Source organism: Colletotrichum karsti (genome assembly GCF_011947395.1).
Source record: "Colletotrichum karsti strain CkLH20 chromosome Unknown Scaffold2, whole genome shotgun sequence".
Lineage (NCBI taxonomy): Eukaryota > Fungi > Ascomycota > Sordariomycetes > Glomerellales > Glomerellaceae > Colletotrichum > Colletotrichum karsti.
Genome location: NW_024065902.1, coordinates 406,735 through 431,504, shown reverse-complemented (window position 1 = coordinate 431,504; position 24,770 = coordinate 406,735). Strand labels below are relative to the sequence as shown.

General features: G+C 50.9%; 10 protein-coding genes across 10 annotated transcripts; 5 read left to right on the top strand and 5 right to left on the bottom strand.

Moving 5' to 3' along the window:
- Positions 1 to 206: 206 nt before the first annotated feature.
- Positions 207 to 5,166, top strand: CkaCkLH20_00687 (beta-lactamase family protein; the record flags this gene model as incomplete). Its single annotated transcript, XM_038883407.1, has 6 exons — positions 207 to 606; positions 677 to 1,108; positions 1,171 to 1,248; positions 1,319 to 1,594; positions 2,848 to 3,159; positions 4,121 to 5,166. 6 exons carry the CDS (start codon positions 207 to 209, stop codon positions 5,164 to 5,166), a joined length of 2,544 nt encoding a protein of 847 aa, XP_038751002.1.
- Positions 5,167 to 5,607: 441 nt separating this feature from the next.
- Positions 5,608 to 6,893, bottom strand: CkaCkLH20_00686 (FAD dependent oxidoreductase; the record flags this gene model as incomplete). Its single annotated transcript, XM_038883406.1, has 5 exons — positions 5,608 to 5,917; positions 5,968 to 6,371; positions 6,431 to 6,629; positions 6,689 to 6,808; positions 6,865 to 6,893. 5 exons carry the CDS (start codon positions 6,891 to 6,893, stop codon positions 5,608 to 5,610), a joined length of 1,062 nt encoding a protein of 353 aa, XP_038751001.1.
- A 1,432-nt stretch (positions 6,894 to 8,325) lies between these two features.
- Positions 8,326 to 9,624, top strand: CkaCkLH20_00685 (carboxy-cis, cis-muconate cyclase; the record flags this gene model as incomplete). Its single annotated transcript, XM_038883405.1, has 4 exons — positions 8,326 to 8,520; positions 8,584 to 8,692; positions 8,743 to 9,186; positions 9,236 to 9,624. 4 exons carry the CDS (start codon positions 8,326 to 8,328, stop codon positions 9,622 to 9,624), a joined length of 1,137 nt encoding a protein of 378 aa, XP_038751000.1.
- Positions 9,625 to 9,820: 196 nt separating this feature from the next.
- On the bottom strand, positions 9,821 to 11,293 carry CkaCkLH20_00684 (uncharacterized protein; the record flags this gene model as incomplete). The annotated part of the gene is made up of 1 exon (XM_038883404.1): positions 9,821 to 11,293. One exon carries the CDS (start codon positions 11,291 to 11,293, stop codon positions 9,821 to 9,823), a length of 1,473 nt encoding a protein of 490 aa, XP_038750999.1.
- A 590-nt stretch (positions 11,294 to 11,883) lies between these two features.
- On the bottom strand, positions 11,884 to 13,303 carry CkaCkLH20_00683 (epoxide hydrolase; the record flags this gene model as incomplete). Its single annotated transcript, XM_038883403.1, has 4 exons — positions 11,884 to 12,062; positions 12,115 to 12,451; positions 12,522 to 13,117; positions 13,180 to 13,303. The coding sequence occupies 4 exons, from the start codon at positions 13,301 to 13,303 to the stop codon at positions 11,884 to 11,886; spliced, it is 1,236 nt and encodes a 411-aa protein (XP_038750998.1).
- A 1,642-nt stretch (positions 13,304 to 14,945) lies between these two features.
- On the top strand, positions 14,946 to 15,863 carry CkaCkLH20_00682 (uncharacterized protein; the record flags this gene model as incomplete). Its single annotated transcript, XM_038883402.1, has 2 exons — positions 14,946 to 15,647; positions 15,768 to 15,863. 2 exons carry the CDS (start codon positions 14,946 to 14,948, stop codon positions 15,861 to 15,863), a joined length of 798 nt encoding a protein of 265 aa, XP_038750997.1.
- Positions 15,864 to 16,055: 192 nt separating this feature from the next.
- CkaCkLH20_00681 (uncharacterized protein) lies at positions 16,056 to 17,392 on the bottom strand (the record flags this gene model as incomplete). Its single annotated transcript, XM_038883401.1, has 3 exons — positions 16,056 to 16,410; positions 16,484 to 16,856; positions 16,909 to 17,392. 3 exons carry the CDS (start codon positions 17,390 to 17,392, stop codon positions 16,056 to 16,058), a joined length of 1,212 nt encoding a protein of 403 aa, XP_038750996.1.
- Positions 17,393 to 18,083: 691 nt separating this feature from the next.
- CkaCkLH20_00680 (cytochrome p450) lies at positions 18,084 to 20,036 on the top strand (the record flags this gene model as incomplete). The annotated part of the gene is made up of 8 exons (XM_038883400.1): positions 18,084 to 18,311; positions 18,366 to 18,402; positions 18,464 to 18,546; positions 18,599 to 18,683; positions 18,751 to 18,819; positions 18,875 to 19,483; positions 19,543 to 19,910; positions 19,974 to 20,036. The coding sequence occupies 8 exons, from the start codon at positions 18,084 to 18,086 to the stop codon at positions 20,034 to 20,036; spliced, it is 1,542 nt and encodes a 513-aa protein (XP_038750995.1).
- A 1,665-nt stretch (positions 20,037 to 21,701) lies between these two features.
- Positions 21,702 to 23,151, top strand: CkaCkLH20_00679 (C6 transcription factor; the record flags this gene model as incomplete). Its single annotated transcript, XM_038883399.1, has 5 exons — positions 21,702 to 21,821; positions 21,877 to 22,293; positions 22,346 to 22,587; positions 22,641 to 22,785; positions 22,933 to 23,151. The coding sequence occupies 5 exons, from the start codon at positions 21,702 to 21,704 to the stop codon at positions 23,149 to 23,151; spliced, it is 1,143 nt and encodes a 380-aa protein (XP_038750994.1).
- Positions 23,152 to 23,304: 153 nt separating this feature from the next.
- Positions 23,305 to 24,132, bottom strand: CkaCkLH20_00678 (short chain dehydrogenase; the record flags this gene model as incomplete). Its single annotated transcript, XM_038883398.1, has 1 exon — positions 23,305 to 24,132. One exon carries the CDS (start codon positions 24,130 to 24,132, stop codon positions 23,305 to 23,307), a length of 828 nt encoding a protein of 275 aa, XP_038750993.1.
- Positions 24,133 to 24,770: the final 638 nt, after the last annotated feature.

Below are 24,770 nucleotides of genomic sequence, written 5' to 3'. Positions count from 1 at the left end.
TCGCACGTCCTCTTGGCTGGAAACCTGACAAACCAATCCAGCATCCCATCTTTCCCTATCGTCGCCCTAGATAGTTGATACCTAAGCCGCATCCCGGTCTCATGGACCTTGAAAACTTGCAATGAAGGAATCATCGCCGCAAAATCACGGAAACCCACACATGATCGGTCTCTTGACGTACACGATCTCATTCGTCCGGATTCAAGATGACTTTGTCAGCCGTTGCTTCAAACAAGATTAGCGCCATCATCGATGAGTACACGGCCGGCAAAAGCTCTAAGCTTCCTGGGCTTGTTTACTGCGCAGTCAACGAACATGGCGAGCTCATATACTGCCACGCGTCAGGAAGGAAGGGCCTTTCGACAAAATCCCCCATGACAGCAGATACTATTTTCTGGCTGCTGTCATTCACGAAGCTCATAACATCCATTGCGTGTATGCAATGTGTGGAGCGCGGCCTGCTGAATCTGGATGATGCGGACCAACTCGAGCAACTGGCACCTGAGTTGCGCGATATCAAAGTTCTTCAGAGAAATCCAGATGGTGATCTGGAGTACGTTGAAAAGCGTAACAGGATCACTCTTAGAATGCTCCTGAACCATACTGGTAGGTGCTGTTTGCCATCATCCCATTACTGACTTTCTTTTGGCACCAAGACTTGTCTGACGTATTGTAGCTGGATTTGGCTATGCGTTCGAGGACGACAAATTGGCCGAAGTTGATCGTCCACTTGGTCTAGATGACTTTTCCTGTGAACGGTCAGATGTCATCAGTCGGCCTCTCGTCAATCAGCCTGGTGAGGAATTCCAGTACGGAACGTCTCTTGATTGGGCTGGTATCATCGTGGAGCGTGTGACGGGGGGCTCTCTCGAAGCGTATTTTCAGGATCATATATTTGCACCATTGGGCATCTCAAGCATCACTTTCAAGCCCTCCCAAGGCGCAAAGACTAGCTTGGCCCACATGCATCAAAGGGACTCATATGGTAGAGTCTACGAAATTGACCACATTTACAGAAAGCCTTTGCTCGTCAAGACCCCCAAGGAGAGGGAAAGTCTGTTCTGCGCGGGTGGGCATGGCTGTTTTGGCAAGCCCAGTGAATACGCTCGTAAGGCCCGAGAATACCAATACTTGAACCAAGTCCAATAGAGCTTACTGATGATTTGCTAGGCATTATATCTGTGCTTCTCAATAACGGAAAAGATGCACAAACGAACGTTCAAATTCTTGAACCAACCACCGTTGAGGGTATGTCCTCCCCATGCCTCCGTTGACTCGCCCCTGGCCATTTCATTTGGTTGTTAACTCTGCTGTCTAGAAATGTTCACGGACCAAATCCCCGATAAGCCTCGTTTTTCAAACACTTTCGTTCCAGTCGCAAAGCCACTTTTGGCGAGACCTACCCCCTTGACTCCTATGCCGGAAGATCACACCGAAGGTTGGGGCTTGTCCTTTTCGATCAGTCATTTCCAGTCTCCAACGGGCAGAGCCGCGGGAAGCGGCTCTTGGGAAGGTTTGGCGAACCTCTACTGGTTTGCAGACCGACAGAACAAGCTTGGTGGAATCATTGCGGCGCAGATTGCTCCGTATGGAGGTGAGTCTAGAACAGCACTTGACTGTTGATTGTTTAGAGCTGGTCACTAACTACGAATTCAAGACCCTTGTGTTCTCGAGTGTTCTGACAGAGTCGAGACTGAATTATACAGCGCGCTAAAATCAAATGTTGGGGCAGACGGGGGAAAGCTATGAAGAACACAGTCGACAGAACATGAAATATCCGGGTTTAGAGCGAAATGAGATTGAAAGGTTGTTTAGTTGCTCACATTCAGCACAATATCAATTAGGAGACTCAGAAAAGATGGCTTTGGGCCCATTTCTTTGTCTATCTCAAGTGAACTGAATAGAATTTGCCTATATTTTCTTCGTGTAATACATCGCATTTGCGAGCACTCAAACTGCTTCTTGTGCGTACATGACGCGCTTGATGCTGAACTTTATTCAATATCTTCCAAGACTTAGTGCACTTGGGTGTATGGAAGCCTACTCAGTTCCCTGTTTGGTTGATGAAGCTAGGTCAAAACTGGAAATTTGACTCCCTTGCTTGACGCGTGCACTTAAAAGGCTTGGTCAACCCGCATACTCAGCCCAGCTCCGTCGTACACTGCTTACTACTTGGCAACCAAAGAAGGCACCGCAGAAAACCACGAACCAACATGCACTCAATTGCTTACGCTCGAGTACTTGCATCAATCATGAGTTCTCCCTCGAAAATTACGAACGACGAAAAGCAACGCGATGACCGCTTCAGAGACCTTGTTGACATGCTTCTCTCCGACTCCCCAGCCAAATTTGATCCATTCGTTATTCATCGGGCTGTGTACAGCTCCGACGACATTGATATAGGAGTTGATGTACTGCTACCGAAGTCGATGAAATCCGCAGGCCCTAGACCAGTCATAATTCGTATCCACGGAGGGTTTCTGGTACGTTTTCCTCCCTTATTCAATGCTCGTAAGCTTCAACGAGTAATGATTCACTGAACATCACGTAGATCACAGGCTCAAGCCTATTTCCAGCTTGGTTCACCAAGTGGATCTTGGACTATGCCGAGCTTCATGAGGCCGTGATTGTGAGCCCCAATTACAGGCTCCTTCCGGAGGTCAGAGGAGTCGACATATTGAAAGACATGGAGAATTTTTGGTCTTGGATGAGGAATGAGGGCGTTGAGTCATGGTTGAGATCTCGCGGGATAGACGGGGTAAAGCTGGACTTGCAGCGACAATTAGTCGTTGGCGAAAGCGCTGGTGAGTCAACCACTCCTGTGTGACCTCGTACTTCATCAATTAGGAATGTGGCAGGCTGACGAGATTCTCTCTGTCCCGCGGGTAGGAGGCTACCTTGCACTTCAATCTAGTCTTCTTCGATTTGCAAACCCACGCGCTCTGATCTTGGCGTACCCCATGATTGACCTCGAGGCGCCTCATTATACTCGGGCTGCAGACAAGGCCATCGTTGGAGTCCCGAATTTCCCAGACAAACTCATTGACACCTTCTTGGATCTCCCTCACAAGCAAGAATTCGAGACGGAGGCGGATCCACCTGACCGTCTGGCTTTGGCTCTGGCGACTGTGCAGAACGGCAGGTTTCTAGACTTCCTTGGTAAGGAATCTCAACTGTTTCCTCTCAGGACATTGGAGGCTGGATGCGATGAGAAGAGACCTATTCTGCCACCCTGTTTCATCTTGCACGGGGAGGATGATTCGGCAGTGCCAGCAGAGGGGACTATGAAGTTCGTGAAGAAGTTGGAGGCGTGTAGCCCTTTGTCTGTGGCTCACTTGGCAATTAGACCAGGAGATCATGGATTCGACTCATCTGCTAAGCTAAGTGATGATTGGCTTGCACAAGGCCTTCGGCATGTAACTGGGCCTTGGCTGAGGTAGTCTTCTCGTAATCAAATGCTTCCATGAAAATACCAATTCAGAGCCGGATTGTCATCTCCGGTGTCACCAAACAATTGAATGCCAATTGGTAGCTCTCCGTCGAATATGGGCCGTATAACCTAGAACAACCACCGCGTTAAGCACTATTGTTTTGCCTCCAATCACATTTCCGTCTTCACGACATTCAAGTAGATCTTTCATTATCTTTGAGCTTCTGAGTCGTTTCTATTGGAAGGTGCACTTGGGCTAACCTGGGAAGTAATCTCGGGGCAAAAACTGGTACACTTTTTCCGTTTTAGGAGATATCTCAAGTTGGCGCCAGCCGAAGCATGTTCGGGGCACCTCCAACCACAGACAGTACTAAGCCAATTCGGTGTTTTGCCGGCCAGGAGGTGCCGAATTGTGTGTATTGCCATCGGGAATAGTTCCGCGCAAGTCGACCGAAGTAATTCAGCACTGCATACGGCGAAATTTCCGGTTACAACCCGGCCACAGCGTGCAACCAATCCACATCATCTTGAGTGAGGTTTTGGATCACCTACTTAAGCCTCACGAAACATAACTGAGGGTAAAAGTGCTATGACAAGCTGTACAACTTGGACCGCCTGGAATAAGTCAAGCTTCTGTCGTCCAATTTGAAACCACCACCATTGCCACAACTTTCTTCTGTGACCACGCAGTGTCAGCTTTTCCATCCGCTCGACGTTTGAAGATCATTACGACGCTATCATACCCGAGATTCAAGATGGCTACCATGGACAAAGTGTTTGCTGCCTACGAGCAGCGCCAGGCGGCCCTCGACAAAAGTACCGCCACCAACCCCTTCGCCAAGGGGATCGCTTGGGTTGAGGGGAACCTTGTTCCCCTTTCTGAAGCACGAATCCCACTGCTGGATCAGGGCTTCATGCACAGCGATCTCACGTACGATGTTCCCTCGGTTTGGGACGGCCGTTTCTTCCGCCTTGACGATCACCTGACCCGCCTGGAGGCAAGCTGCAAGAAATTGCGGTTGAGACTGCCCTTACCGCGCGAGGAAGTCAAGAAGATCCTGGTCGATATGGTGGCCAAAAGCGGCATTCGAGATGCTTTCGTCGAACTCATCGTCACTCGCGGCCTGAAAGGTGTACGAGGCGCGAAGCCCGAGGACCTACTCAACAACAACCTCTACATGTTCATCCAACCCTACGTCTGGTGCATGGACCCTGAGATCCAGCCTCACGGAGGCAGCGCAGTTATCGCCCGAACTGTCCGCCGCGTGCCACCCGGGGCCATCGACCCGACCGTCAAGAACCTGCAGTGGGGTGACCTAGTCCGGGGTCTCTTTGAGGCCTCGGACCGTGGTGCGACGTACCCTTTCTTGACCGATGGAGATGCGCACCTAACTGAAGGCTCTGGCTTCAATATCTGTCTGATCAAAGACGGCACGCTGTTTACTCCTGACCGTGGGGTTCTTGAGGGTGTGACCCGAAAGAGCGTCTTGGAAGTTGCGAGAGCCAGTGGAGTCCCCGTTCGTCTGGAGGTGATTCCCGTGGAAAGGGCGTACGAGGCAGATGAGATTCTGATGTGCACGACGGCTGGTGGAATCATGCCCATTACAACGCTCGATGGCAAGCCGGTCAATGGAAAGGGCGTTGTTGGACCCATCACGAAGAAGATCTGGGATGGTTACTGGGCTCTGCATTACGACCCTAATCACAGCTTTGAGATAGACTATAGCGCCGCCTAGCTGTAGATGTATAAACTAGGCCCTAACAATCATCGAAACATTGGTCATTTACTGCGAAATTGATCGGTGTTTTCTGTTCTTATCTAATAAGAACCTTTAAAACATGATAGCATCAAATCGAGCCAGTGACAGATCACTAATACAACTCATGTGAAAAGAAAGAACACATTTTCTGCTCTCATTATGAAAAGTACCACACATGTGACTCCAACAATAAGGTGATGGCGGCTGGGGACGGAAGTGTGATCAATTCCCTGCATAACTATTGATGAGCTTCTGCGTCGGGCCCTTCGAGGATGACGCGAACCTATCCAGAGCTTTCACGACCAATGTTTGTCTAAGTTCTTATCTTGTAACCATGTCCATGTCAGGTAAGCAAACCCCAATTTCGAAAGCCTCGCATAACGAAAGATTCTCTATGACAAGTCTCGCAAGCTTATATTACAAACGGGATCGTATGTCCTCATTTCGGAGCTCCTTCAACGCGATCCCCGCAGTCTGCGCAGCTTCCAGCGCCATGCCATACCCAGCCTGGAACCCCGTCCCTCCAGCGCCATAGTTGTGAACAATAAGCCCTCGTTTACCACCCAGATCGATCTCTTCCCCTTCGACTCGAGCTCCTCCCTCGCGTGAGGGCCGAAGACCAGCAACAACCGCCAGCACCTCTGGATCCTGCTCTCGAAGCTCACTACTAATCTTGTGAGTTCGATCCATGATGGACTTCGTCTCGTGGGCATAAGTAGCCCCATCACTATTACACGTTAGACGAAATCAAGACCTTTGATAAGGGGACCACCATACCCATTTCCCTTCTGCATGTAACCTCCCAATATGACGTTGCCATTGGAACCAGGACGAGGAATTACGTAGGTTTCGTAGTCCTCGCCATGTCGCATGACGTTCGTGCGAACTTTCGGCGCTCTCACCAACACAACTTGTCCCCTTGTCGGGTAGCAAAGCTTGTCCTCAACACCAGGGAATGTTCTCGCTGCATTGCCTGTGCAATTAAAGACGATTTTGGTCGATGGCTTGAGGAAGGCGGAACGGATATCCTTGACCTTTTGTCTAATGAAACGTACGTCAAAGTCGTTCTTCAATCTTTCGTAAAGATACAGGAGATGAGCGGGAGCATTCACGGTCAATGTCGTGAAGGAGACGGCGAACTTGACGCCTTCTGGCAGTTCGTGCTTAGGTATGATCTTGAACTTTGAGATTGTCAGCTTACTGTTCAGGCGAAGTTACCAAGAATCAGATCAAAACCCACGTCCTCGAGGTAGTCTGACATGGACTTTATCTTCTCGTGAGGTACAACCTCGTCCCACATCTCGACTGACGGCGTTCGTTTAACGAAAGATTCACGCTCGGCCTCCGAGGCAAGATTGCATAGATGTGCATAGCCTAAACGATCCCATTTCAACGCGTTGGTATCGCTGCCGGAGATTGCTGAAAAGTTGCAACCGGCCCTGGACATATGAAGTCAGCCGCGGTAAGATGAGGATAGACGTTTTTAAAAAGACATTACCATGGCGAGGTGTAAGTGACTGCAGTGTCACCAGGCAAATACTCCGCGACGACCGTGATGGATTTGCCAAAGCCCCTTTGCGCGAGCACTAAGGCGACATCGAGCCCGATGATCCCCGCCCTGACACAGCTTGTAAGCGGCAGACACAGTAGAGGGTTAACATTGTCGTTGCTCACCCAACGATGACTATGCTTTCGGAGGACATGATGGATTTTGGATGATTTCATACGGCGGATGTTTGCCGCGGACGTCATACAGCGGTTCTGATTGACAACGACAAAAGCTCAAGTAACTCTAGAAGTTTCATGTAGCACGGGCAACATAAACTTGTTATTGATCTAGCTGGGTCAAATTACATAGCCTCGATACTCTCATTAGTTCTCCATCAGGCTCTGCATATGACTGGAATAACAATTCTATGATTTGATTGAGGCACCAACAAATCGATCTCCTTCGGTGATCCGGTTGGCACGGTCGGAAGTGGGGCCGTTCAGCTCACAGAACATCTCCTAATTGGGACAATGCCACATCTCCAGAACCGGCCATTTGACGAAGAACGCGGAAAGCCGATTTCGGTCAGATGTCAAATAGAGCGAATATCAATAATAAAGGTGGTTGCGTTGCATTGTGCGGCGTAGTCCAGTTGCCGATTTCGGTCATAAGTCAGGGAAGCCCCATGAGGCTTTGTGTGACAAATGCAGCACCTCAAGTCAAGCGGTGAAGCTGTAGCTCCGGCGTATGGTCCGGAGGCGATCGGGCTAGAATACGAGAGGGGAGTAGCGGGATGAGGAAAATGCTCGAATTAAGCAGTATGGGCAATTGGGTGAAAATTCTATGGTTAGGGGATGCGTTGTGAATCTGGCCTGACGTCAGTCGCTCCTTAACTCCAACCGATGGACCTCAGCTCAACTCAGAAGCCTTGGAGGGTGAACAAGTCCTTAAGTCCTTGAAGTCATGCGCTTTGGACTGTGTTGTTTGCTTCGAGGAAGTCGGGACTCCCGCAAGAAATCCTCTGCAAGGACAGCTCCGTGCCGTCCGCTCCGGCCGACCGGAATGTGGGAGCCACCCGGGACACTGAACACAGCCCGAAATTGAAAAAGATGCAGTGCGGACGACGCCGGTAGTGCCACTTAGATTGAGACAAGCATTGCCTAGCCGCGGGACGAACGTTTCCCCTGCCAGAACGACGGGAACCCGACCCGCCATTTACTGCAATCAGATTAGGCGGAAGATCGTGATTACGCGTGCCTCTGTCAGTACGCAGCGTCATCCCCCTCATAGGCCAGTCCCCTTTGATGTTCGTCACCGCGGGAGAAGCCTCACCTCGTGCTATTCTTGGCGTTTGGTCCTCCACAGGGGGGATCTGCCACTCGTAGAATTGCGCGCCCCAGGGGGAAAAGCTTGGTAACTTAAGTTTATTGAGCCGCGCAACGTCCCCTGATCAAATGCTACGGGGCTGAGCTGCTTCGTAATGTGGGATTCTGATTGACCGGGTGGGAGTTCTCGGCGCTTCTCATCTAACGGGAATCTGTAGAGACGCGTGTAAAGACTTTATATATCCTCTGGATCCTGCGTTGCCAAGATGATTTGTTGTTGGTAGCCCGCCAGTTCATCCCATCTGTCCCACATTCATCAACATGCGCTCGTTTACACTTCTCTCATTGGCAGCGGCTGCCGTGCCGGCTTTGGCTGACACTCACTACTTCTTTTCCGGTTTCTTCTCCGGAAACACCATCGTCGGTGTTGAGTTTGACGATGAGAAGTCCTCGCTTACTCTCGTTAACAACATCACTACTGATGCTTCCTCGGGATCTAAATGGATCGCGCTCGACGTACGTGAACACCTCGTGGGCTGTTAACAACCCGAGCAATGCAGACGCTAACATTGTTGATAGTCTCGTCAAAAGAACCTGTACGTAGGAACCACAGGTTACTTCCAGAGCTACGCCATCACCGACGACTTGAGCCTGGAGTACAGCAGCAACGTGAGCTTGTCATCAGACTGTAAGTACCCACCCAACTATCATACATAACATGGTGCTAAGATGCCATAGGCACCAACGCAAACTTCATCACCTCATCCACCGCACCCCCCTACACCGTCTTCGGAACCCCGTACGGAGGAGGCTGCTCGTCTCTGGCGATCACCGTCGACGACAACGGAGTCCTCCAAGAGACAACGGCGAATGTGACTTACGACAGCGCCGCCGGAGTCCACGGCACCGACATGAGCCCCAACAACGACTTCATCTACTCCGCCGATGACATGGGCAACGCTGTCTGGGTGCACTCCTACGACAACACCACCGGCGCCGTCACGGAGGTCCAGTATCTCGCCGCTGCCGAGGGCTCTGATCCCCGTCACCTGGCAGTCCACCCCAACGGCAAATGGGTCTACGTCGTCTACGAAGCAGCCAGCTCCATCGCGTCCTACGAGCGCGACACCACTACCGGCGAACTGACCTTCACCAACACGACCTACTCCCTGCTTCCCTCAGGTATGCGGACGTGACTGCCTTTCAGGAAATCAAGCTAACATCCAAGTAGGATACACAAACTCTTCCTCCTACTGGGCCGACGAAGTCCTCTTCTCCATCCCCAGCAGCAACGCCAGCGCCACGGCGCCCAAGTACCTCATCGCCGCCACGCGATCCCGCACCGTCGGTATCCCGGGCTACGTCTCCGCCTTCTCCCTCGATAGCTCGACTGGCGCCATCGTCGAGCAGCTCTTCCTTCTTCCCACCACGAACAGTGGCGGTTCGGCGAACGCTGTCTCCCCGGCCCCGTTCAACGAGGAGTACTTTGCCATCACCGACAGCGGCTCCAACTTCCTGGAAGTATGGAAGATTGATGCCAGCGGTTCTGCTACGACGGCTTCGGCCGTTGCTCACCTTGACTTGGCGTCGGGTCCGGCCAACGTCGTTTGGTACAGCTAAGCCAGCGGGAGAATTGGATTTCTGCGGACTGTTACAAGCAGAGCAGAGCAGCTCATGAAAGGTCATGAATTAAGCAATTTTGGGGACTGACTGTTGGTCTCCTAGCAAATAAAAATCAATTACTCCATGACGACTCTGATTTTTGCCATATAATCTCGTGATGTTGAGACTCCTATGCCATCCACTTAGGCCACTTTTATCTTCTTTCCCGAATTGCATGCATTAGGGCGTTAAGGGCTCGAGAGTCCACTGCCTCTGTTTCCTTTGCTCGATTCAGCTCAAAGTCCTCTTCCTCGTCATCATCTTCTTCATCGTCGCCGCGTGGATCAGGGGGGCCATCGCCAAACTCCAGAACTCCACCATTCTCGCCGCATATCCAGGGGCTGGGGCAAAGTCCCACATCCAACGCCATGTATCTGGTACAATGAAGTTCAGTTTCCATGCGTTCAGGGTGTTTAAAGGTGTTGTCCTTATCTGAATCGCAGAACCGGAAGTCGACGAGATTGGTGAGGCTTGCACGAATCCTGTCGAATTCTGTTGCCCAAGTACCTGAGAACGTGTAGACAAGGTCGTCATCGGAGTCGTAACCAAAAGAGCCCCTCGGAAGTAGCTCCCAGTCGTGTTTGGGCACATCTCTGGTCTTCTCGTTCCAGTCGAAGCTCATGTGTGAAACGATGTAGCAGCTGTCGAGTCTCAATGTTGTGAGAGAGGTCTGTGCAATGACCCAATCGAAGTGGTCATGATGTGAGATGGTGAATCGTATCAAATTCAACGTCTTCAGGCAGGGGAAGATAAGGCCCTTTCCATCAAAGTGTGCTGGCGCGGTACCCCAGGGCTCCCGGAATCCCAATGTCAGAGTCGTCAAAGAGTCGCAGAAATGGGGGAGGATTTCCTTCTGAAGATGAGGCTCAAAAGTCCGACGTTCGGCGAAAGTGAAGTCGCGATCTGGGCCGTGTTCGTTGTACTCCTCTAGTACCCAGATGTGAAGGTTGCTGATGTGCTTGATCACCGTCGACATGGCAGGTGCCACCAGGGATTCGAGAGAGGTATTCTGTACGTTCTGCAGCGTGAGGGATCGGATTGTCGTGTTCTTGGGATCGGTGGATCGCTTGACCATGGCACTGAAGACCGCCTTGAGAGTGTTCAGTCTCGTCGCCAAAGGCTCGACGTTGTCGGTCCAGCCATAAAGGTCCTCAGAGTTGCTTTCCTTGCCGCGGCACTTAGCCGTAAAACGCAAATGCACAGCCTTGACGTTGGGTAACTCGATGAGTCGGTCAATGGACCTGGTGAGGTCGGGATATTTGCCTTCATTCTCCCAACATTTCCATTCGTCGTAGTCGGCGGTTATAGACATGTGGTCTGGGGCGCTGTTGATGACGACACGCTGGGCGGCTTTTCGAATCATCTCGTTGTCAACCGTTTCGTTCCATCGATTAAAACTCCAAGGCTCAGATGGATCCTGGTCCTGGTATGGCATGCCGTGGTCGATCAGTTCGATCTCTTGATAGAGATGTCTTAGCGCAAGGTCGTTCCAAGTTCGACAAACAAGACGGGATGTCGATAGGTCTTTGCAGTTGAGGATGTCGCCTCCTCTAGCAATATCTTTTGGTTCGATGAGTTGACCCAAGATGAGGCCTTGCAGCTCTGTCGGAATATCGTTGAGCCCCATTTTCGGGGAGATTATGAGGCTTCGAATGGTAGATGTAGCGGAGAAACGAGTTTTCTTTGCGGTGAGGGAAGACGAATGATTTTATCAGATGTTGGCCGTCTGGTGGTCGCACCTGCCTGAACTGGGTATTGGCGGTCAACGCCGCGGCTGCCTAGCACCAACAAAAGGTTTGAAATGACGATCAAGTTGGTATCCGATCGCGATCTCAGGGTGGAATGAAGGAAAAAGTCGAACGAGACATGTCGAACGAGAGATCGGAGAAATTGAAAATTTTGTGTGTGGAATTGTTGTTCTAGAAGGGAAGGTGCCGACTTCCAGGTTTTTAGGCGCGATGCCGATTTGGATACGTACCAGCAGTGGCCAACCCTGATATCGCACCTGCCCTTTGAGTTTGACCTGCAGCAATGCAGAGATATACAATTTCATATCCAAGTATCTATAAGGTAAGGTAGGTACCTAGTTCATAGATCCATGATTCTGATTTGATCCCAAACTATCGTACCGTCGCCCGTTGCATCAGTGGCAACTACGAACCTTTGGTCTATCTGTCTTTACTACTGCCCATTGACCATTGCCAACCGACCTCGCGTCTACGGTGCGTATTCCTGCCTGACCCGTGAATCAACAGGCCGAAAAGTCGGACGGATGCCTCCTCCAGTCTGCTGCGTTTCCTGCTTAACCTCCCAAGCCTGTCCAGCCAATTCCCGTAAATCTTGCACCAAGCCCTCAGGGTGCTCCAGAGCGGCAAAGTGGCCGGCATCATCCCTTTCTATCAAATTATCAGAATCTGTTGCGAAGACGAGTTGGCATAATGTTCATACCTTTGTAGAAGACCAGGTTACCGGTCCTCACGACCGCCCGCTTCGAAGCCGGTTCAGTGTCCCAGTAAAACGAGGTGTATCCGAAGGGTACCTTAATCCGGTTCTCTTCCTTCAGTGCAAACTCGGGGAACTTGTCATGGGTTGGACTTTCGTAGTAAGGCAGCATCGATGGCATCATGCATCCTGTGAAGAAGTAAAGTGAAGCCGTCGTCAAGATAGCCTTCGTCCAGAAGGGATTCATCTGATTGTCAGGGTTGGCTGCCTCGTTGTATTTCTCGCCAACCCACATCAAGATACCCATGGGATTATCGTGCAATGCAATTCCGATGGTGTGAGGCTGCCTCATACGTACACGTCAATATGAGCCTTATGGCTAGTGTTTGCAGCCCAGTAGAAGATTTACGTACCCGAGATCGCATGCAGACAGCATAGCCCATGTGGTTCTGGAGCCAGTCTTCGTTCCGTTTGGCAACCTTCTTTTCACGCTCAGAGTACTCAACCCCGTCTGGCATCGGACTCGGGGCGAAGTTGAGATGGACGAGCTTGCAGGACTCGGTGTATTTTGAACCCAGCTCGCGACCAACAAACGAGCCCCAGTCGCCACATTGAACCATGTATTGGCTGTAGCCCAACTTGTTCATGAGCTTGTCGAAAACTCGAGCGTTGTCTTGGAGCTTCCAACCTGCACGAGGAGGCCAGGACGACCAGCAGAAACCAGGCATACTGGGCGAGACGACATGGAATGAGGGATCACTCGGGTTGCTTGGACGCGTGAGAGGTTCCCAGACCTGGCTGAACTCCCAGAACGAACCCGGCCAGCCGTGAATGGTGAGTAGTGGAATGGCGTTGGGGTTTTCGGATCGCTTGTGGACGAAGTGGATCTTAAGGTCCTCGACCGTCGTGATGTGATGTGGCACTTTGTTCATCTCCGCTTGAACTTCGAACCAGTCGAAGGAGTCAATCCAGGAATGATAAAGATTTTCCGCCCAAGAATACTCGGGACCTGGGGATATTCGATGAGCTTCCCGTCGAATGTGAAGAGGTGTACCGGGGAATTGATCTCACCATAATTCGCCCCAGCATCAGGTACAATAGGCCGCCCGGGCAGTCTCGTATCGCGGAGTTTCCGACGCAGTCTCTCAACCTCATCCCGCGGAATATCAACCTTGAAATCTTGGATATCAGACATCTTGAAATGAATTGGCGTAGACCTGCTAATTCTAGAAGAGAGGCAGATTCGTGAGATGAACAAATTGGTTGTCCAAAAAGACCCCTCTTCTGAATAAATATCGGATGAACTCATGTTTCAATAGTGATGTAATTACCGCCTAGGTGGCGCTTAAACATGGACCTGGGCCATTCACCGTGCGCTCCCACTTTCAGTGCCAGCGCTCGAACTACCGGGAATTTGTCATTTTATGGAAACCGGCAAGTAGTCCAATGGGAAAAGAAGCCATTGCAGCTCATGCATTATGAAGATCCGGCTCACGACGGTTAGTCCCGCATGAACGCCGATTTCCCGTGCGGGGCCGGTGACACTCCTCCACCAATTCGCGATCCGATTACTGGAGCTCCGTCGGCGTCCTCGCATGGCGGCTTGAATGTCGCCGACGTCCACTTGTGATCGGGGCTTCATCCGCAAGCGTAAATCATGCTTGAAATTTTCGAAGTCATCCCATCTTTTTTGATCAAACTCATTGGCCGTTCCAGAGGCACACGTGTGACGGGTGACAAGTTCGGGACTGGTAGGTGGTCAAGCTTTTAGAGGCTTTCTTCTTTGTGCATTATCCATACCCAACTCCGTACTCTGTCCACAATGTAATTACAAGTGTAATATCGGACAATCAAGACTTATTTTGTAGTCTTGTATAGAAGCAATTTGAGATGCACTTAAAGTCTGAGGCCGTGTCATATGGTTTCGACTCATTCAAGCTTACCTTACAGCTGGAAGAAAGAGCAATAACAATTTCCGGTAAAAACCTCATCCGGCGGCGAAAGATTCCCCTGTCATTGAAGTAGATTCAGGCAAGACCCGCCCTTTTTGTCTCATTTTTGGCATCTCACCTGTGAGTTGAGAGAGCATCAAACGTATGAGCTGCCGGAATTAGTAGTCATCGTCCCAAGTAAGGTAACGTGGTGAGCCGGAATATCATCCCCGATAGCGAAAGCGAGGAAGCAATTTCCGCAGCACTGACGAAGGGATCCATATCGTGGGGTTCTCAAGAGCCAAGACAGGCGATCCAGTGTGTCAGGGGACTCGAGCTTACGACTTACACGGCACTTTCGGCCGAATATGGAACTTTTCGCCTACTTTATTTCAACCTATCTGGAAAGTGTCCAATCGCAGAGCCGATTACTCAACTTCGCCGAAGCGTAGATGCTAGAATTCGACGTCGAATATCACAACGCCTCCAACCCGCAAAGCCGGCGGAAGTCATCCGCGGATTCCGCGGCTGCCACGGCGCCATGGAAGGTGAAGAGATAATAATATTCAAACCCCACGGCGCATATTCCACGGCGCTGATTTATCAGCATAGATGCGAGTTGGCTAGCTGAAAACCACTATTGAGCCTTTTGCAATGATCACAAAGTTGGATTATGGGGAAGCTTTCCGATTGACAACCACCACCGTTGATAGTCGCCGATCGACCGGTCCCCGAGCGGCCTCCGAGTGGACCTTCGGCGCATACAATACCTAAATGGAGTGCCTAACTGGATGGTAAGACGGACACCGGGTCTCAGAGAATCATACTATATATGAACACCGCTACTGACCTGGGTATCTCATCGCAGTCAAGTGGCGATCAATCGTCCAGTTCCGTATTGTCAATATGCTCGTTCTCATCGCTGGAATTACAGGCAGTTTAGGCCACCGTCTGGCGGCTGTTGCGAAGGCGCGTGGCCTGTCCGTCCGAGGTCTAGGGCGCGACCCCGCGAAACTCAGCCCCGAACTCTTCAACGACCTCGAATCGTTCGTTACGAGCCAGAACTACTACGACATTCCGGCGCTGGACAAAGCAGTTGCCGGGGTTGACGCCATCATCTGCGCCTACACGCCCTCGCCAATCCTCGACCTCGATGCGAACCTCTTGCTTCTGCGTGCCGCCGAGCGCGCCAATGTCAAGATTTTCATCGCATCTTCCTGGAACAACGATTGGACCAAGATCAAATTCGGGGAATTCGAGCACTACGACCCGCACATTGCCTTCGAACAGCAAGCCGCCATGACGAGCACCGTCAAGCCCGTGTACATCTTTACCGGGGTTTTCGCTGATTTACTGTTTACCGACTACGGACCTGGGGGATTCGGCACGTCTGGGGATATTCCCGTCATGAAGTACTGGGGAGACGGCAACAAACAGCAGTATTCATGGACGCACCAGGACGACGCTGCAGCCTGGACCATCGAGATACTTATCAACGGTGATGGCGTCCAGGAAGGCAATGGTGGGTTCTTCAGGATGCGATCTGGAGAACACACCATTGAAGAGCTGGCTTTGATATATGAAGAGACAACGGGGACCTATGTTGAGGTACGACGTCAAGGAGACTTAGTGGATCTTGCGGGAGAAGTGGCCCTCCTACGTAGGGAAAGGGGGAGAGGGAAGTACTTTGAGTATTTACCTCAAGCAGCTGCTCTAATTGGAGATCAGGGTCTGTGGAAAATGAACGATGTGGTAGCTTTGGAACATGTCCACAAGCCCACTTCCCTGGAACAGCATTTGAAGGAACAAATTGGTCGCTCATAGCAACTCGATATGGCCATTCTTTGTATCTTATCTGTTGAATTGACCAAAACCCAGTCACCCATATAATCAATGTCAGCGAGTTACTTTAGGAACTGGCAATGAAAGCAACACATACGCATTGATATTCATACACATAGTCTCAGAACATGAGTCAAATTCCATGATACTGTCGATTTCAGTTATCTAGATTCTCTACTCTGTGCAGCTGTCTATGCCATCGTAAGTCCAGTTGAACTTCATTCTCTGCATGATAACTTCAGGTGAGACCTTTGCCGCCGCGATTCGGGAGTTGAGCTGGATCTGGGAAGCTCTGGGACGTCTTTTCCGATCCCATTCGCTCAAGAGACTGCTCAGATTCTCTGACGTGACGTCTGGACGAAGGAGAAGCTTGAGTCCTTCTGCATCTTCTAAAGCTTGATTTGCGCCTTGACCTTGGTAGGGAACCGTTGGGTGAGCAGCATCTCCAATGATGGCAGCCACACCTTTGGTGTAAGTAGGAAATGGATCAGCATCTCGAAGCTGGTACAACTTGACACTGGGCACTTTGCTATTGAACGCAGGATGTCGTCAGCCAAGATCAGGTTTCGGCCACGCTGCATGGCTGGGGAACGCCGACGTACCGCATGATATCGTGGAGCCATGATGGGAAGTCATGAAAGTGACCCGCCATTTCCTCGATGTCGCCATCTTTCGTCCATGAATCTTCCGTTCCCTGGCGCAGAGCGGAGTCGGGCACAGCGCAGGCGAAGTTGATCAGCTCCTGGTTGCGGCAGGGATAGATGACGACGTTTCTGTTTGAGCCATCTGCTGCAATAAATGATGAAAGAAACACGCCGTCTTTGTAGTCCAGGCAGGATGGAAGAGTTCCCAAAGTCTTCTCCATCTCAGAGAGCGGGACAGTGAATCTGTAGAGCGATAGATTTGCTGGAACCGGCTGAGGATGATCTAGACCAACGATGGAAGGGCGAACATTTGAGTGTATGCCGTCCGCGCCTGAATTTGAAGCATTAGCTAAGCCATGAGATTGAATCAGGGGCACCAGTACCGATGATCAGATCTGCCTTCACTGTCAAGCCGTCACGAAATGTGATCAAGCCTGTCATTGGGTCAACTCCGTCAACTCGCGAGTTGAAGTCAACTTTGGCCGGGTTCCCTGTCCACTTGGGGCCGTCACTTGTCGCTGCTTCAAATAAGGCGTCCTTGAGGTCTTGTCGATGAACCATCCACCATTCGGAACCAAACGCCTTGGCACAATCGATTCTGGACTCTTTCAGCAGGTTCCCGGACTGATCGAACGTCCTGAAGCCACTTGAGATCACAGCCTTGAGGCTTTCACGACTTAGACCCAGAGCTTTCGCCATCTTCGTCCCATTAGGTCCGAGCCCAACCGCTGCGCCAGCTTCAGGGGTCTCGGGCGCGTTGCGCTCGTAGATGGTAACATCGTGACGCTCACGAAGAATACGCGCCGCCGCGAGGCCAGCTATGCCACCGCCAATGATGGCAACTTGGAGACGACCGGAATCAGTCATATTGAAAGAATGACTGCGTTTGCTTCGAGTACGTTAAGGATTGTCTTGTCTGAATGACGTCTGGATTGTATTTCACATTACAACCTCGACATACGCATGAGATGACGCAACGTAGTCGGAATTCTTCATCACCGTACACGACTCATGCTTGTTTGCAATACATTATTAGGGAATACACTCTCTTGGCCAACCCATTGGCTTCATGAGAGCCCGGGGCCGGGCTAGCATCAGGCCGCTCCGGCGTAACCGGAAGGAGGACCCACCCGGACTTCGGATTTCGGAAACCGGAAAAGCTGTCTAAGTGTAGAAAATTTGACATACATTCGGCGATTCGAAAGTGGTGAAACATGCCGGAAATTTGGCATCGCGACGGCAACGTTTCCATCCTATGATCTACAAGCTTGGCATGCGGTGCGGTCGATGGCCCGTCACGGAGAATATTGTAGTTATCGAGATCCGGAGTTCAGTAGCCAATCAGACTCTGTCAGTTTTCAAGCGTGTCGGCCAGTAGCGGAGTCCGTGTGGCAAGGGCAGGATCATTTCGAACTTGGTGATGCGGTGATGGGATGAAAATTTGTTGTGTCGTCAACGATAGATCTAGTGTTGAAGCATTGCTTAAATGGCAAGACTTTCACGAAAACAAGTTTGACCACTATCGTCATCAGACTCATCCTTGTGTTGAAGGGAAATCATGTCTTCCTCAAACATTGTATCGTCTCTTTTTAACACTGGCAACGCGAACGCCTCGACCTTGGCCTGGGTCATTCTTTGCGGCGTGGCTACAGTGATAGCGGTCTACAAGTCTTGGACAAAGACGCCCAACGTCCCCCTTGTTGGATTCGATGTCAAGGATTCGAAGCAGCGCAAGAACCAGTACAGCTTCAATGCTCCGGGAATAGTACAAAAAGGCTATGAGCAGGTATGTCGCAACGCATGTGAGACTTTTTCAGGCTAGTACTCATACGTTTTGCAGTTCAAGGACCGTATTTTCGGCGTAGACACGGCAGACGGTACAGCAATCCAAGCAGAAAACTTTGGCAATCCTTGTCTTGGCTAACAAACTTTCTCAAGGCATCAAACTCGTATTTCCTCACCAGTATGTGGACGAAATTTCGAAAGAGCCCGGCTTGAGTTTTCACAACTCACTTGATCATGTAGGCGGATGATGGAGTTCCAATGCCTCAGACGTTGACTGACACGATGCAGGACCTCTTGATTGATTACACCTACATGGGCGGGTTGAAGCAGTTTTCGCTGTCGACATTCAAGAAAGAGGTCGTTCCAAGCTTGCGTATGCCACTCTTCTCAGAAAACGACATCTTTTGGTCCCATGCTGATTTTTCAATTTCCATCAACAGCGAAGTTCATTCCTGAGTTCACGGATCTCATCGCGGAATACATCCCCACTGCCTTTGGAGACTCGACAGGTAATGTGTTCATAAGTACAGCAGCCACCGGAATCATCTCTCTAACAGGTTCAAGAATGGAATCCTGTCAATCTTTACCCCAAGATGCTCCGCATGCTGGGTATACTTACTGCTCGGGTCATGGTTGACAACGAGGCACCTCACAATGAAACCTGGATTACTCTCACAACCGAGTATGTCCAGTCTGGGGTATCCTACGCTCACCAGCTGAAGTTCTGGCCCGAATTCATGAGACCCTTGGTACACCGGTTTCTCCCAGAGTATGCCGAGATCCAGAGACAGCTGAGTGACGGCCGCAAGATCCTTGTCAAAGCCATCGAGAACTTCAACACGCGGGAGGCTCAAGGGATTCCGGAACCGCAACCTACCAGTGTCCTGTACCACATGTCTCGCAAAGCAGCAGGCACATCTTCATCGGTCATCGACATGCATCTGAAAGAACAGATGAATCTCGCCGTGGGAGGAATTCATACCACCTCCGCAGTCCTCACGCAAACGCTCTTCGAGATGTCCGCGCACCCTCAGTATGTGCCGGACCTGAGAAAGGAGGTCGTTGACACTTTGGCCAAGTTTGACGGCGTCCTGTCCAAAGCTGCCTTGTGGGACATGCACAAGTTGGACAGCTTCATTCGCGAGGCGCACCGACTGAACTCTCCCAATTTGAGTAAGTCAAAATCATATTCGCAACTTCATAGCCTTTCAGTCACTGACCACGATTCCTAGCTACGCTGCAACGTCGCGCAACTCAGGACGTCACCTTGTCTGATGGCACATTCATCCCCAAGGGCACCAAGCTCGAATTTCCAACCTTTGCCATCCACCGGGACAGTGATTTCTACGACAATGCCGCTGAGTTCGACGGCTACCGGTTCCTCAGAAAACGCGCCGAAGACGAGGAGACCAGTGCCAAGCATCACTATGTCAGCGCTCGCAAGGACATGCTTGGCTGGGGTTACGGCAAGACGGCTTGCCCCGGCAGATTTCTGGCCGATGTTGAGATCAAGTTGATTATCGCGTTCATCCTGCTGCACTACGACATCAAGAACCCAGAGGGACAGGGGAGACACAAGCATGTGCACTTTGAGAACCAGGTACGTTGTCATCAGCGCAGGTATGCTTCTTCATGAAATGCACTAACAGCATGATTCTCGTAGGTCTTCCCCGATCCTGCAAATCCTGTCTTGATCCGCAAGATCGATGCAAATTTGAAGATGTAACATTATGTGGTCAATGAACGGGGATTTTCTTTTCTCGACGGTCTTGGATCCGGATTTCTTCTTTTCTTCCATAGATTGAACGGCAGTCGTCAATGAGTCAGAAGTTAGATTATAATGTTTGAGCTATCAGCGATTTGCGTGCAGCTTTCAAGTCATTATGACATGCTTGATATTTCCCTCCCGGAAAGGTGGTTTGGAAACATGTCCTACATATTATCAAAACAATTGCCTCCATGTCGAGGATGAATTGGTGGCTGAAGATTTCACCAAGGATAGAGCTTCGGGGCCATCCCGCCGGGACGCCGGGTCACCGGAGGCCGATAATCGCGTTTCCGAGAGATGTGCGGATCATCAGCCCACATAGACCGGCACTGTTTCACAGCATACTGGACCGTGTCTTTCATGCGGTCAAGGGTTTTCCGTCCGAAATCCGGCGCGCAATGGGTTCTAGGCAACCTGCCTCTCATTCAACCCCGAGAACCCATCTCGTTGAATTGTCTTCCTCCGACGTGATCGCACCACTCTCGGCGCTGGATTCCGAATTCGAGATCTCGTCCGGATCTCCGTTAGCCGTATCTTGACTGAAGGATGGCCGACTTGGATGCGGCGGCCGATGATGCTGTGCCGCGGAACCGCGCCGTAGGTCACTCACTGGTTCCTATTGGATGACCGATTACGGGTGCTGACTGGAATCCCAGTGTGATCTATGTTTTTCGAAGAAGGTTCGTTATCACCCTTGCAGGTTCAAAATGTGGCTTGGTGTTGGATTTCTGACAGCAATTCTTTAGATCAAGTGTGACAGAGAAGATCCGTGTGCCAACTGCTTGGCAGCAAGTGCCGCTTGCCGACGGGAACGACCAAGAAGGAGGATTAAGAACACAGCTCAAAATAGGTAGATCGCCTCGATATGTACATGTCGTTAGCCAAATTTCGCATGAAGCTGTCACGGGTGCGCTAACAGTCATTATACTTCTCAGCATTCAAAGAAGATTTCAAAGCTCGGTATACTTGCCAAATTGGCGGCGATCACTGTCGCCGAGAGCGGTCTCAACAAACTCAGGACGGGTCGCCACCTCTGCAAGAAGCGTTCAGCAGACTACCAGACTTCCAAGTGCAGAGCCGCAACCAGCAAGAACGCCTGCTTCTCACAATGGCCGGCAATCATTCTCATCCAGCACGACTGAGCGTGGCCCAGCCACAACGCAGGCGCAAAGCCACATCCAGGCCGAGTTACAGAACCGCTCCGGAATGGACAACGAAAAACGCGAAATCTTGAAATCTGCATTGGCTTTCGCGACACATGCCTCTGTTCCGATGAATTCATTGACTTCCGACGACTATTCCACGACGCTGATAGACCTGTCTGACGAAACCCTGTACCCATCAGCTGAGACTCTTCATTTCATCCTGAACAGTACTGAGAGTCTCATCTACAAACGGTGTCAACCTTTCTGCTAACATTGACCAGGTCCCCGTAAAGAGTCTGGATTGTGCTTCATCCTAGACATGAGCAGTGTGGTCTCACCAACAACACTGGCCAAGCAAGGTTTCGAGTTGATCGAGAAAAGGGCCTCTGGCGCAACCGGACTCCAATACGTAGTAAACGTGAACTTCGTAGCTTGGGTCTACCTGAGTGCGTCAAGTTCAGACACAGTTGGTCCGACAATGCAGAAGCATCTAGATGAAAAGCGAAAACAGTACGAGCAGAATATTCTGGTTGCTTTGCATCGCATTGGCGTTCTTGATAACCCAAGTCTGTCTCTATTCCAGGCTCTTTTATCAGGCGTGAGTACACGCAGACTGAGTAAACGGATGAACTAGATGGGCTGACACTAATCAGGTCATGTACATGTTGCTTTCTGGGAAGCTAGAAAGATGCTGGCAGTTGAACGCCGCGGCATCACGAATTTGCACAGCTCTGGGAGGCTATAGTCTCATCACATCGTTCCCTACACAGTCGGTTGAATCTCAAGAGGCGAGATACTCTGTATCGTTATGTTACATGTTTGACAAAGCGCTGGCTTCGAGTATGAACAGAACTACCTGTCTGCCTGAGATGGATCTAAATATCTCGGAGTTGATGCCGTCCAACCCATCGAAACCGTATACATCGCTCGTACACGTGTACCTGCAGCTGGCTGAAATTCAGAATGAAATCATTTTCAATTCTAGACGGCGGAAAGATCCGAAGGACATTTTGGAGACGGTGCAGGCGATGCAGCAGAATATGTGGAAAATCAAGGAGAACATTAGAGAGGTAGGAGGACCTCCAAGCGCTGACATGCAACACCATGCTGACGATAATTCAGTTCCGAAACATTTCGTTGCATTCCCAAGATAGTTACTTGCGCGGCGAATGGATGGGGGCAGATTTTGCCTATCACTCAGTGATGACATCCATCGTCAGGCTTCACCCCTACATTGCTGAGGACGGCGGCCTTCACCAGCAACTGCTCGGGTATGCGCGAACATCGTTGTCGTGCCTGCATGACATGCTAGCACACGGAAAGACTCTCGATGACATGCACAACTTCAGTGTTTCCGTATCATGGTAAGCGTATCTTCTTGTCCCGATACTGCCCGTATAGCAACTGAAGTTTGTAGGCTTGTGCTCTTTTACCCTCTCTATCCGTTTTTCGTTCTCTTCACACACGCCGTGAGCGCCTCTAGTGTGGAGGATTTTCAGCTTCTATCCAAGGTCACAACAGATCTTGAGGGGTTTGCTGGTCAAAACTCGGCCTTGATGGGAGTTCAAAGACTCTTCGAAGGTTTCATGACTCTATGCCGGCCGGTTTTTAATCAAGAATGCAGACCTAGCACGCTAGGACAACAGCAGGCAACTCAGTCTGCGACGAGTAATGCAAACTTCTCAGTTGTACATTCTGATTCTCAACAGCCGCAGCACCTGGAGTCGTCCAAGGCCACGAGTCCTCGATGGACCAACCCCTTCCCGGCTGTCTTTGAGGATGGCCCCGGTATTAATTGGAGTGCAATTGGTGCTCATGAAACGGCGACTATTCCTGGCTTCGGCACTTTGGATGAGCACGATTTATTGGCGGAGCTGTACAGTGCCCAGCCCTCAATTGGATGGATCGATGGAGGCTGGCCTTCGTGATGAATGTGTACTTGCCTTGATTGTGTCTCAGAAACAAGATAGCGATCAAGCAATATGCTTCTAAAACAGTTTTAAGTGCATTGGGTTTAGAGTCTAGTCTCAAGTTTTAGTTACTACGAACGAGCTGGAGGAAGAACATAATCGAGACTCAGATCAGTCAAAAAACATTCCTCCTGAGACGTTGATACTAGCACCGTTGACCCAACTAGCTCTGTCCTCCGCCAGAAATGCTACCGCAAAGGCAATGTCTTCAGGCAACCCAATCCAACCATCGACCGGAGTGCGGGCATCAAATATCTGAGTTAAAAAGGCGTTTCCCATCTTCTGAAGCTCGCCCAGAAACTGCGGGGTCTTGACAATGCCCGGGGACACCGCATTAACGGTGCATCCATAGGTCGGCGGCAGCTCCTTAGCCAAGCATCGCGTTAAAGTGGTGATAGCTCCCTTGCTGGTGGCATAAGCTGTCTGAAGAATTTCCGGGTCTGTTGCGACGGCAGATGTGATGTTGATGATTCTTCCGCCGCCGCCTTCGGCTTTCGGAGGCAAATGAGGCAGCACGGCTTGCGAGAGAAGGAACGCACCGCGAACGTTGGTGTTCATGGACGCATCCCAAAGGTCGATAGAGGTTTCTTCGACTTTCGCCAGCGTGGCCTTGGCGGCATTGTTGACCAAGATGTCGACTTTGCCGAACTTTTCGACGGTTGCTGCAACAAGCTTCGCCGGCCCATCTGTGGTGGAGAGGTCGGCTTCGACGGCGATCCAGGGGCTTGAGAGACTTTGGCCAATTTCTTCGGCGGCGCCGCGGAGATCCGGCCAGCCGTAGTTGATCACAACCGACGCACCCCGGGCGGACAGCTCTCTGACAACGGCAGCGCCGATGCCGGTTGTAGAGCCAGTGACGAGAGCCACCTTACCAGCCAGAGCGTTGGGACTGGCATCTCGAGGTGGATTGCTCCGTTTGCGGCTGGCAATGGCTTCCATGGTGAATGTTGAACGGGACTGAATGTGGTGTGGGCTATTCTGACTTGATCTGGAAACATGAGAATATTCGAACTATTGACATCCTTTTCATCGACTTCCCAGCGCGTAGTGGTGCTTTAGTCTCCATTACTATAAGACCTCACCATTATCTAGCTTAGCTTGCGTCAAGCCGTGGCTGCCGGAACTCAGTCCGGATACTACTTTCGCGGAAACTTTGTCGGCCCTATGGGATCATCATCGGTCGTACCCATCAGACCTACAATTCCTAGCAAGTTGCCAGGCCGGCGGTTAGTTTTGTGGATCGCGCGGGGGCTGGGCGCTCTTGCGGCGTCGGATTTCGGCCGGAACTCGTCTTGATACAGTTTCCGGTGCCACCCCGAACCCTTCCTTGCCAATAGTAATGAATCGCCAACGGTAAACCAAAGAAAGACTGAGCAATGGACTTGAAGCCGGTCTTCCGGGACTGGCGTTGTTGCGACGAAAGGCATGCCGGCAACGAGACTCCATATGGTCCGAAGAGTTCATAAGGTGAATATGTCGATGGTCCGTCTTTTCACCCTTCGCTAGGGTACACCATTCGCAGGAAATATCCGCTCACAATATTATTCGCCATGTCTAAATCTTTTGAAGAGCTTTGT